The sequence below is a fragment of the Bos grunniens genome, chromosome 12 (assembly GCF_055505025.1).
Source record: "Bos grunniens cultivar Pamir isolate PY7600 chromosome 12, Bosgru_T2T1.0, whole genome shotgun sequence".
Classification (NCBI taxonomy): Eukaryota; Metazoa; Chordata; class Mammalia; order Artiodactyla; family Bovidae; genus Bos; species Bos grunniens.
This window is the reverse complement of record NC_141176.1, coordinates 71,511,979-71,525,583: the sequence shown is the minus strand read 5'-3', so window position 1 is coordinate 71,525,583 and position 13,605 is coordinate 71,511,979. Positions and strand designations below refer to the sequence as shown.

The following is a 13,605-nucleotide window of genomic DNA, read 5'->3' as shown; positions in this document are numbered from 1 at the left end:
TCAGACAGCCATTTTGCTTTTTTTCATTTCTTTTCCATGGGGATGTTCTTGATCCCTGTCTCCTGTACAAAGTCATGAACCTCCATCCATAGTTCATCAGGCACTGTGTCTATCAAATCTAGACCCTTAAATCTATTTCTCACTTCCACTGTATAATCGTAAGGGATTTGATTTACATCATATCTAAATGATGTAGTGATTTATCCTACTGTATTCAATTTAAGTCTGAATTTGTCAATAAGCAGTTCATGATCTGAGCCATAGTCAGCTCCTGGTCTTGTTTTTGCTGACTGTATAGAGCTTCTCCAACTTTCGCTGCAAAGAATATAATCAATCTGATTTTGGTGTTGACCATCCGGTGATGTCCATATGTAGAGTCTTCTCTTGTATTGTTGGAAGAAGGTGTTTGCTGTGATCAGTGTGTTCTCTTGGCAGAACTCTATTGTCCTTTGCCCTGCTTCATCCCGTATTCCAAGGCCAAATTTGCCTGTTACTCCAGGTGTTTCTTGACTTCCTACTTTGCATTCCAATCCCCAGTAACATCTTTTTTGGATGTTAGTTCTAAAAGGTCTTGTAGGTCTTGTTAGAACCGTTAAACTTCAGCTTCTTCAGCATTATTGGTTGGGGGATACACTTGGATTACCATGATATTGAATGGCCTGCCTTGGAAACAGAGATCATTCTGTCGTTTTTGAGATTGCATCCAAGTACTGCATTTTGGACTCTTTTGTTGACTACAATGGCTACTCCATTTCTATTAAGAGATTCTTGCCCACAGTAGTAGACATACTGGTCGTCTGAGTCAAATTCACCCATTCCAGTCCATCTTAGTTCACTGATTCCTAGAATGTTGATGTTCACTCTTGTCGTCTCTTGTTTGACCACTTCCAATTTGCCTTGATTCATAGACCTAACATTCCAGGTTTCTATGGAATACTGCTCTTTACAGCATCAGATCTTGATTCTATCACCAGTCACATCCACAACTGGGTGCTGTTTTTGCTTTGGCTCCATCCCTTCATTCTTTCTGGAGTTAGTTCTCCACTGATCTCCAGTAGCATACTGGGCACCTACCGACCTGGGGACTTCATCTTTCAGTGTCCTATCTTTTTACCTTTACATACCATTGATAGGGTTCCCAAGGCAAGAATCATGGATACAAAGCTTAGGACTATTTTGTAAGCATGCTGTCTGGAGTGTGCATATAGAGCATACTCAAAGGAAGGGTGGAAACCAACAGGACAGAACCAAAACATGGTGATGCAAAGGTTTGTTTGGTCTTTGCTCAGATGTGCTTCCAAACATTATTAGCAGAGCCAAGAATAATCTAATGATATTTACTTATAGCGTTATTTTATGTACACAAGCATACAACTTTTTTCCTATTGAGAAGCATTAAAAATAATGTAGGGCATGTGTTTAAGTCCTTGTATCCAAGGACTTTATACACATGCCCTTTATTTCTGTTAACTGATCATCTCACTTGGCCTTTTCAGAGAGGAATACCATCAAAACATAAAACTTGGGAATCTAAGCTCATTTATTTTCTATGTAACCACAAGTCATAAATCTAATAGCCAAAGGAAATTTTTTTTTAATTTTTTTCAAAATCGATTTTATTGCAGCCAAAACAGTGGAAATTTTTAAATATGGGTACTGAATGTACTAAAAATTTCTTCCCATTTTTCCTGAATGGAATACCTTCGAATAAAAATTGTTTTAATTGTAGTAAAATACACATAAAGTTTACTAGTTTCACCACCTTTAAGTGCACAGTTCACTGGTATTAAATACATTCACACTGTTGTACAATCATCACCACCTTCCAGCCACAGATCTCCTTTCATCTGGCAGAACTGAAAATCTGTACCCATTAAACAACAATTCCTCTTTCCCAAAAGCTTCTGGCACCCACTATTCTATATCTTGTATCCATGAATTTAGTACTCTAGGAACCTCCTATTAGTAGAATCATACAGTATTTGTCCTTTGTGACTGGCTTATTCCACTTAGTTTAATTTCCTCAAGGTTCATCTGTGTTATAGCATGTTTCAGAATTTTCTTCTTTTGTAAGGCCAAATAATATTCCACTCTATGTATATATGCTACACTTTATTGATTCATCTGTCAATGGACTCTTGGATGCCTCCACCTTTTTGTTGTTGAGAATAATGCTGTTATAACATGCATGTAGAGGTATCTCTTTAAGACCCTTCTTCCAATTCTTTTGTGTTTATACTCTAAAGTAGGATTGCTAGGTCATATGACAATTCTATCTTTAACTTTTCTGAGCAAACATCAACTTGATTTCCATAGTGGCTGTACTAGTTTACATTCCTACAAGCAATGAATAAGGTTTCTAATTTCTCTACCTCTTTGCCAACACTTGTCATTCTCTTTCTCTCTCTCTTTTTTTTAAATTTTATTTTATTTTTAAACTTTGAACAATATTGTATTAGTTTTGCCAAATATCGAAATGAATCCGCCACAGGTATACCTGTGTTCCCCATCCTGAACCCTCCTCCCTCCTCCCTCCCCATACCCTCCTTCTGGGTCGTCCCAGTGCACCAGCCCCAAGCATCCAGTATCGTGCATCGAACCTGGACTGGCGATTCGTTTCATACATGATATTATACATGTTTCAATACCATTCTCCCAAATCTCCCCACCCTCTCCCTCTCCCACAGAGTCCATAAGACTGATCTATACATCAGTGTCTCTTTTGTTGTCTCGTACACAGGGTTATTGTTACCATCTTTCTAAATTCCATATATATGCATTAGTATGCTGTATTGGTGTTTTTCTTTCTGGCTTACTTCACTCTGTTTAATAGCAGACATCTTAAAGGTTGTGAGGTGGCATTTCACTATAGTCTGAAAAGAATATCTTGGTTTCAAAAGTACTTAGAGTAATTCCAGGTATTTTAGAGGTCACGGGTAGGTAGCAACAGCAGTACCCAAGTCCACATTCTCCTTCCCTTTGGGTGCCATGTTCTATATGCTTCCTAATAAACAGGCATTTCAGGGCACATTACACCCACATTCCAGGAAGCACAACTGCCTGGCTCATTTTGTCTCATCTCCTTTCTGTTTTACATTTCAAGTGGGTATTTTTTTCTGAGCTTCCTTTGATGGGTGTATAATTATCAAGTATATTAAAAAATTCAAATTACTATTATTATTTTTTTAAGTCAGTAAGTCTGTCAAAGCAGAGTACAGGATGGAAGATAAGGACACAGGATCTAGGCTTCCCTTGGCTATATACCTGGAGGATAGTATTTTCTCAGTAAATATTCACCAAATTATGGTGAGTGAACTAACCACAAGGAATGACAGGAGTGTCTACTGTGCATATAATCCAGAGTTCCAAACACTCCCTGAAAGTTATACTTCTTTAAGATGCAGAAGAAAAGAAAACAGAATCAGAGTTCAGGAAAAGACTAGCCAATGGCCAATTCCATGCTCCACCATCACAGCAGTTGCATCAGGGTCTATGTGAAGCACTTCACACTTAGTGACCTATTTTGTCCTCACAACAGCTCAAGGGGTTGGTACTGTTAGTTACCTTGTAAGACAGATAAAACTGAGGTACATAGAAACAGAATTCTCAGTTACCTACTCTACCTCAGTTCTATATTCTATACTGCCTCCCTGGTGAAAACTATTTATTAATGGATAAATTGTCAAAGTCTCCCCAGCATCTACATACCCTGTAATTCTCAAAGCTCAACAGTTTCACATAAAGTCCTCCAAGGAGATAATCACCTTTGAAAAGATGTCCTCATTTCCCACAGCAAAATTCCATCTGTAAAACACTTAAAAGTCATGTTTCCCTATAGGAACCTCTCCAGCACTAGACAAACCATTTAGCCTTTTATTCTCAGAATTATGTGGTTATCAGTGGATAAAATTGTGGCAACTGAGGAAGACTGAGTCCAGAAATCTATCTCAGTAAGTTATTAAATCACATGCACACAAAGCTAATAAACGAACAAAGAAACAAAACATGGTATCCGATGAAAATGTCTGTTGAAAATACCTAATGCTAAAAAATGTGCTCTATTGGGAAAAAAAGGATCAACGCTTTTGAGAGAGTCATTTCCTAGGCAGGTTGATAGGGAGTCTAGGGGTCCCCAAGGAGAGAGGGGTCTGGAATTCTCAAGGAGGAAGAAAGGACAAACTTTTTTCTTTCTCCACATTCCTTAGGATTATATAACAATAATGTATCCTGCCTAAGGACAGTCTTTGGATTAAACCTTCTGTTATCTTAAAATGTAAATTATGGGAATAGGTCTGCTGAGGTCTTTACAACCTCCAGACATTCTTTGGATTCATTGGAGAGTATATAATTTCATTGCTAACACTAGCAAGCGGGTACTCTTTCTGCCCCCTTCTGATGCCTATGTCAGAAGCTTTCTCTGTCTCCTTTATACTTTAATAAAACTTTCTTACACAAAAGCTCTGAGCGATCAAGCCTCATCTCTGGCCCCAGATTGAATCCTTCTCCTCCGGGGGCCAAGAATCCCGGTGTCTTCTTGTGATTCAACAACAACCTTTCACTTTCATGTAACTTGAAAATAAAAATCAAACTAAAAGCAATGAAACTTATATACTTTATTAAAAGAACATGTGAGAATGCTCTGATGTGCATACCTGAGGTGCAACTGACATTTTCTTCCTTAAATCATGAAGTCCAATGTTGGTTGTCCAGATCCCATCAATCCAAATGTCAGGTTCTTCAGGTTCTGACAATCTAAAAAGAGCAGTGATGAGGGAACTTTTTCCAGCTCCTGTTCTTCCCACAATGCCACGCTGTAAAGAGACCCAGAGCAATTAAACCCTGATTGTTGAAAACGAATTTTCAAAGTTCTATTATATGTAAAGTGTAGTCTATAGTTTCTCAAGCATGGTCCTGGAGACATTTGGGTCCAGATAATTCATTGTTGGGGGGTCTGGGGACTGTCTTGCATATTGTAAGATGTTTGACAGCAGCAATGAACTCTACCCACTAGATACCAGATGCAACCCCCAAATTGTGGCAACCAAAAATGGCAGATATTTACAAGTGCCCCTCCTTGAGACCACCATCAACCCAAGCATATGTAATATAAACGTGAGTGATTTTATGCCTTTTTACAGTTTTATTTATTTATGCAGTTTTATTCAGATTTCCCAAAAGTGAAAGTGAAGTTGCTCAGTCGTTTCCAACTCTTTGTGACCCCATGGACTATAACCTACTAGGCTCCTCCATGGGATTTTCCAGGCAAGACTACTGGAGTGGGTTGCCATTTCCTTCTCCAGAGGATCTTCCCAACCCAGGGATCGAACTCAGGTCTCCTGCATTGTAGGCAGACGCTTTACCATCTGAACCACCAGGGAAGTCAGATTTCCCTGAAGGAATGCTTAATATGCTAAAAATTGTTTGTTTTCTGTGATTATCACATAGTATCCATTATGTGGTAGGCTAAAAGGGGGAGACATATTTTGTGTGTGGTGTATGTGTATACATGTATATGTATGTGTGTAATTAACATTCATAAATAAAGCAAGAAGATAACTTAAAAAAAATCTGCTGGCAGTGAAAAAACAGCAGTCTCCTAAGTGGTGCATAGGAAGTCAGTTTTTAAATTAGGTTTATTCCTACTGCCTGGGTAATCTGACTTTGAGAATTACACGGGTAATTGTACAGAGATGTCAGCAAGTCATAAGTGTTATACACAAACAATTACTCACTTTCTCAGGGATCTTTTAAGAGGAGTTATTCTTTGGTATAAAAATGAAATCACTTCCTGATATTAAATATCTTAATTACATTCTATCTTGAAACAACTTAAAATATAAAATAGACAAAATGCACATAATGAGATTAAAAACAACACAAAGAAAATTTTATATTTACATGGGACCTTTCATCAGAGCAGCACAAAAGGCAGTTTATTAAAAACTTAATACTTACAATTGAATTTTGGAAAAATAAAAAATACATGTCGTGTCAGTCTATTTATTAATACTAAAGCAGAGAGAAATTAAATGACTAACAATAAAGTGAAAGAATCTATACAGTGCAGGTTAAATGCTGGTAAGGAATAAAACTGCATTCAAATATGTATGTAGAAACTGGCCTTTTTTACTAATGAGTTTGAAAGTAAAAGAAAGTATTAGCCACTCAGTCTTGTCCAGCTCTTTGCAACACCATGGAATGTAGCCTGCCAGGCTCCTCTGTCCATGGAATTCTCAAAGCAAGAATAGTACAGTGGGTTGCCATTTCCTACTCCAGGGGATTTTCCTGACCCAGGGATGGAACTCGGGTCTCCTGCCTTGCAGGCAGATTCTTTATCATCTGAGCCACCAGGGAAGCCCAACTGCAAATTCCCTGAAGGAAGCTTCCCAAGAGATGATTTCATCTCTATTTAGAATCTGGAACTGATGACAGTGTAAGACATGCTTTTGATCATTTGTAAAACAGTAAAATTTTAAAACTCAGCTTTAAATGGAACAACTAAATCTTTCTGAGCAATATAATCAGAATTCTTGGAAATTTTCATATTTTCTGAATTGAATCATATTTTCTGATTTGAATCTCTAAAGTGTCACATCTTAGTCTGTCAAATCAATCATGGCATTTCAAAGCAGAATTTACCTTTAAAGAGATTAAACATAAGAAAAAGCGGGTTTAGCTAATTTTATTATCTTACGAAGATAATACAATGTCTATAAGATAATTTGTTGTTGTTGTTTAGTTGCTCAGTCATGTCCAACTCTTTGCAACCCCATGGACTGCAGCACACCAGGCCTCCCTGTTCTTCATCATCTCCCTGAGCTTGCTCAAACTCATGTCCATTGAGTCGGTGATGCCACCCAACCATCTTAATCCTCTGTCATCCCCTTCTCCTCCTGCCTTCAATCTTTCCCAACAGGGTCTTTCCCAATAAATTGGCTCTTCTCATCAGATAGCCAAAGTACTGGAGCTTCAGCTTCAGCATGTTTTTCCAATGAATATTCAGGATTGATTTCCTTTAGGATTTACTGGTTTGATCTCCTTGCTGTTCAAGGGACTCCGAAGAGTCTTCTTCAACACCACATTTCAAAAGCATCAGTTATTTGGTGCTCAGCCTTCCTTACATTCCAACACTCACATCCATACATGACTACTGCAAAAACCATAGCTTTGATTATATGGACTTTTGTTGGCGAAGTAATGTCTCTGCTTTTTAATACACTGTCTAGGTTTCTCATAGACTTTTCTTCCAAGGAGCAAGCGTCTTAATTTTATGGCTGCAGTCACCGACCACAGGGATTCTGGAGACCAAGAAAATAAAGTCTGTCAATGTTTCCATTGTTTCCCCATCTATTTGTCACAAAGTGATGGGATTGGATGCCATGATTGTTGTTTATTGAATGTTGAGTTTTAAGCCAGCTTTTTCACTCTCCTCTTTCACTTTTAGTCTTTAGTTCTTTTTCACTTTCTGCCATAAGGTTGGTGTCATCTGCATAACTGAGTTTATTGATATTTTTCACAGCAGTCTTGACTCCAGCTTGAGCTTCATCCAGCCCAGCATTTCACACGATGAACTTTGCATATAAGTTGAATAAGCAGGATAACAATATACAGCCTTGACGTACTTTTTCCAATTTTTAACCAGTCTTTTGTTCCATGTCCAGTTCTAACTCTTGTTTCTTGACCTGAATACAGGTTTCTCAGGACATTTTTTTACCTTATTTTAAACCCTAATCTGTATAATACAGATGGGCCATTCTCTGCACACAAACAGGTTGTAGTGTGTACATATGTGGCTCATATGTGTGTACAGGCAGAACTTGAAGATATTTTGGATTTGGTTTCAGACAACCTCAATCATGTGAAAATCACAAAATAAAGTTATATGAATTTTTTGTTTCTCTGTTCAAATAAATTGATGTTTATACTATATTGTAGTCTACTGTGTACAGTAGCATTATATATTAAAATGATGTACAACCTTAATTTTCAATAGTTTATTGCTAAAAGAATGCTAACCATCACCTGAGCCTTTAACATTAAAATACACTGATCTCAGATCAGAATAACAAATATAATAATAATGAAACAGTTTACAATATTGCGAGAATTACAAAAATGTGACACAGATACATGAAGTTAGCAAATGCTGTAGGAAAAATGGTGCCAATATACTTGCTTGATACAGTGTTGCCATAAATGTACAATCTGTTTAAAAAATGCATTATCTGTGAGGCACAATAAAACAGATGTGCCTATATTTCTGGGTGTTCTCATACACAAATCAACACATATCAGGACACAAGTGAGAACTGTATCTGTGAGAATGTGTGTTTGTTCCCATGTTATCAGCTCCACTGAAACTGATCCATCTGTACAAACAGGAACATTTGTAGACTTTGGGTAAATGGACTGAGATATGTAGGAGCACTGAGGACTGCTCATAACCACAGGTCTGTGAACTCCATACTCCAGTGAGGAGAATAAAAGAAAAACAAACACAAAAAAAGGGGGGGACTTCCGTGGCAGTCCAGTGGTTAAGATTCTGTACTTCCTCTGTAGGAGGTGTGAATTCAATCCCTCATCAGAGAACTAAGATCCCACATGCTGCGTGGCCACAGGCCCCCCCAAAAAGAAAAAGACAACTCAAAGAAAATCTGGCTCTGGCTATCCTGCCATTCAGTCATCAAAACTATAGTCTGAATGTCTTTTCTGGGTAACCAAAGGGTTTTACCAATTGCCCGTGGAGAGGGTCACTAGTATCAGTAAGCTCACAGTATTCAATCTAAAGACACTTGGAGGGCTTCCCTGGTGGCTCAGTGGTAAAGAATCCACCTGCCAGTACAGGAGACATGTGTGCAATCCCTCATCCAGGAGAATCCCACATGCCACAGAGCAACTAAGCCCGTGTGCCACAACTATTGAGCCTGTGCTCTACAACACAGGAACCAAAACTACTGAGCCACAACTACTGAAGCCCTCACACGCTACAGACTGTGCTTTGTAACAGGAGAGGCCACCACAATGAGAAGCTCAGGCACACAACTAGAGGAGTCCCCGTTCACCACAACTAGAGAAAAGCCCAAGCAGAAACAAAGACTCAGCTCAGACAAAAATAAATAAATAAAAGTATAAAGACATTGGAGAAAATCTTTTTTTATTTGCTTTGAAATGGCCACTTTCTGTTTTTCCAACCAGGTTTGTCTCTGATGATATCAACTTGTTACACATTTGCACCTGGATTTCTCTGCACACACCAAACTCAACATAATCAACACCCAATGCCCTACACAAAGCAACCCATTCCTCCTCTTTCCCATGTTACTCTCATGACTTCATTCCCAGCCTCAGGGGCTGAACTGTCCACCTCACTTCCCTGAGTCCAGCATGGTGCCAAGCCCTGAAGACGCTACCTTTGCAGTGTGTTATGACTCAGTTCCTCATTTTAAGAGCCACAGTCAGCACTGGAGTGCCAGGCTGCATTACCTTTTAAAAAACAAATTAAAACAAACTTTATGATTTATAAAAAATATGTTTTATGATTATGATCCTTAATCATAATCAGTATAAATTTGAAAAATAAATAATAGCTATACTCAGCACTCTGAAAAAAACATTTTCAAGATGATGTTTTTACTTTCTAGACTTCTGTATGTGTTCTTAAAGACACATGTTCCCATATATAAACAAAATGGGATTAATATGAACATATTGTTATGTGTTTTCATTTAGTATTTCATAAGAATATTTATTTTAATGGCTACAAAATATTACAGTATATGTGATCAATTAACAAACCCCCTACTTCTGGATATTTAGGCAGTTTTCAATAATTTGTTATTATAAATAACTCTGCTAAATATCCTTGAAGCTAAATCTTCTTTTTTGCAAATACTCTCAAGGATTTCCTTCAGATAAATTCTCAAATGTGGAACTACTGAGAATCAAGTGTGAACATTTTCAGAGGAAGCTGTTAAGCTGTTAACCTACTCTCCAGAAATACGATACCATTTTCTACTCCCACTCAATTCCTTGCACATTCACAAACCCAAGTGTTATATCTTTGTTTTAATCGACATCAGTTTGATTCCAAAAAGGGGAATCACTTTTCCAGGACATTTTCCTGGAGGCACAACAGCTCCAGGCTCCCCACCTCCTGCATCTGCCCACTCTGGTCCTCAGGCTCTCACTTCTCAGATTAAACTCCCAAAGGCCACAGGCTCTGTGCCCATCACTCCGCCCTAGGATGTTTCTTCTACAAAACTGTTCCCACTGACCTCTCCATCCTTCATGTGCACAAGTTGGCTTCCTTGGGGTGACTCGGGAGTTGTCAGGGTTGAACATGTAATTTTCTGCTGCACACCTGGTAGCTGATTTTCCTGAATTCTCTGCAGGTGCCTCGTTCTTCATTCACTGGATCAAGGCATCATGCTTTTGCTTATGTTGAGTCCACCTCCTAAAGAATTTTCACATGCATTTCTGCTGAATGCATCTCCACCAGCTGAAACCCTAACCACACATCACTAAGTCTGTCTCACATGCCTAAATCCTTGGAAATACTCTCCCTGTCCCATCATGTGGGCTTGTCCCAACCCTAACAGATGTTATGTCATTTTTGTAAAAAAAAAAAAAAAAAAAAAAAAAACTGTTATGTTATTTTTGTGAAAACCTCTAAAAAATTATGACCTCTTTCTAGCTTACAAAGCTAATATAGTCATTTTCTTGTTTCTTCAGATGAACTGTACATGTTGACAGCAGAATCTGTATTGGATTTGACTCATTTGTATTACCTATGGTGTCCTGAGAAAAAGAAGCTTCCATTGGGAACTGAGATTTTTAAATCAGGCCAGACAAATTTATGGAAAATCTATTACTATATTATTTAGGTATATGATAAACCAGACAGAGAAACACAACAGATGGATCCTACAGCTATAGATACTTCAAATGGCCAACACCTCTTTTCTCATGGGATAGACAACTTGGGTATAAGTGGTTATGGTCATTTAATACCCAATGAATTGATGGCCATCTTTATCCAAGCAATTACTCTGATCCCTATGCTGGGTGTTTTACATGTCTTATCTTGTTTAAGTTGTACAACAACCCTACAGGTTACATCCTATTGCTTCCATTTTGGAAAAGAAAAGATTGAGGTTTAGTTAGATTAATTAGTCTGCCTGAAATGTCAGAACCCATAAGTCACAGGATGGGACTCAAATCCACATCCTCGGGCTCTTCTCCATCTGCTGATGGCCTGGCACCTTATCATGTCCCTCTGTGTAGCCAGAACAGAGAAACTGGGGAGAAGTCAGTGTAGCTGCAGTTAAAGGCACAGGCCTAACATAGAGATCCTATAGCCAGAGAGTTAAAGCATGATGTGGACACAGGCATGTTCATGGTGAGTGGGAGCAAGAGTGTGCCTGAGGTCAGGTAGGCCAGCTGTCAGCAGGAAGAACCGGCACCCACAGCCGGGCTGAGAGAAATCTGCAGCTGAGTGGGGCACATGGTGCCTGGGGAACAGACCAGACAGACCTCGTGCCTTGCTTAAGGAGCAAGATTCATATTTCATCCCATCAGGTGGTGAAAGAGCCATGCATACGCTCAGCAATCTCTGACTACCTTGCTCAGCAGTCTCTGACTCCAGTTCCAGGCAGGGCTGAGCCTGTGGGAAATTCCTCCTGTCCCCACAGAAGGCTGCTGTGGAGAAGGACAGACAGCAGGATGAAAATGGCCCGCGATGAAGACAGACTCCATGGAAAGATGCAAATAAATGCAGTAAAATCACAGAATTAGATTATACTGTAAAGACCCGATTTATAGAATATAAACGTAAGTAAATCTGTAGGGTAAGTGGTACAGAGCTTTCTAGTGTCTACTGCTCTGTCACAATAGGGGTTTGGGTGATTCATGAGCTCAGTTTCAAACTGTCAAAGCACATTTCTTGGAAATCACATGCTATCAGTTATCGAACCCTGCCCATGGGAGAGAAAGGACTTTACTAGGAGGTCCTGCAATGCTGAGAAAGTGATCTGAATGGGTCTGAGACCCTGCATTTCTAAGAAGCTCCAGGAGATGCAGGTGCTGCTGCTCTGGCACCACAGTCTGAGTCACAAGGAATGAGGAAGCCAGCAGGGGAAGAAGGACAAGCTGAGAGTGAAGGGAGGGGTTTACAAGAAAACATTACATAAAAAAGAGAAAATATAGAAAACTAATATTTTTGCACATTATAGAAAGGTCTAGTAAGCATCTGTAAAAATGTATTACCCAAGTAAGAGCCGTGAGCAAAAACAAACAAATCAATCTACCTCAAGAGATGGAAAATGCTTTAATATGGCCCAGGACTCTCTAAAACGATCAAATAAACCACAAAATCATCTAAATGAAAAATGCAGCCCATGTTCAGAATCTAACCAGGAAGCCTAGCATGCTATTTACCTCAAGCTGATTTTTTTTTTTTTTTTTTTTTAGTTTTTGGCTGTGCTGGGTCATGGTTGCTTTGGGCAGGCTGTCTCCAGTTGTGATGAGTGGAAGCTACTCCTTGTTGCAGTGAACTGACTTCTCACTGAGGTGGCTGCTTTTGTTGCTGAGCACAAGCTTTAGTAGTTGTGGCATGTAGGCTCAGTAGTTGTGGCACGTGGACTCAGCAGTTGTGGCGCACAGGCTCAGTTGCTCTGCGGCATGTGAAATCTTCTCGGTTCAGATCAAGGATTGAACCAGTGTCCCCTGCATTGAAAGGTCGATTCTTCTCCACTGCACCACCAGGGAAGTCCTGGTTCTTTATTTTCACTTGTCATTTCTTCTATGGATTAAAGTCCCACATAGTACCTACTACACTTTCCTATTGATGGTAACTTCCAGGAATCGTGACAGCAGAGGAAACGAGGGAAAGAGAATAAAGCCCCCCTTCTGCTGAGCTGGTTCACTCCCATGTCTCCTCCCCACCCACGGCTGCTGCTGCTGCTGCTAAGTCGCTTCAGTCGTGTCTGACTCTGTGCGACCCCATAGATGGCAGCCCACCAGGCTCCCCCGTCCCTGGGATTCTCCAGGCCAGAACACTGGAGTGGGTTGCCATTTCCTTCTCCCACAGCAGCTTCTCTCAATCAAATCCAACACCAAAGGGGGTGTCCTGGAGTGACAGGGGTGGGGACCTGTGAGCAGGAGAGGAAACCTGGGATGTACACAGGTGGAGTGAAATGGCTTCATGAACATGCTGCCCGGGTTTCATCTCCCCACACAGAAATGAAACTAATGGCGACACTGTGTCAAGTTGCTGCAGTTATTAATTCAGTCTCCAAATTTAATTTGCCCTCAAACATTTTAGAATCTCAATAATCCTATGATTTCCAGGGTTTAAGAAAGAAGAATAAGAATCTCTTATGTCCCTAAGTTGTACTACAGAGTTTCTTATGTAAGTTAACAGAATTACATTTACAATGGAAAATCGGACAGACTCATTGCCTGAGAGTAAACAAACATCGCCCTCAGAGCTCTAAGGGACAAAATTGTATCAAAAGCTGTGGTGAATGTTTTCCTGATAAGGCAGTTCACCTTCTTCCTGACCTACAGTGGAATTGGAAATAATTAGGACCAGCTTTTGCCCTGTGA

The 13,605-nt window shown here is 39.6% G+C and overlaps 1 protein-coding gene across 1 annotated transcript in view; it reads right to left on the bottom strand.

Moving 5' to 3' along the window:
* Positions 1-13,605, bottom strand: part of LOC147361875 (ATP-binding cassette sub-family C member 4-like) — a 122,192-nt gene that overhangs the window by 33,215 nt on the left and 75,372 nt on the right. The window contains exon 22 of the mRNA XM_086328419.1: positions 4,653-4,811. Coding sequence (XP_086184545.1) covers positions 4,653-4,811 — 159 coding nt within the window. The remainder of the gene's footprint in view (positions 1-4,652; positions 4,812-13,605) is intronic.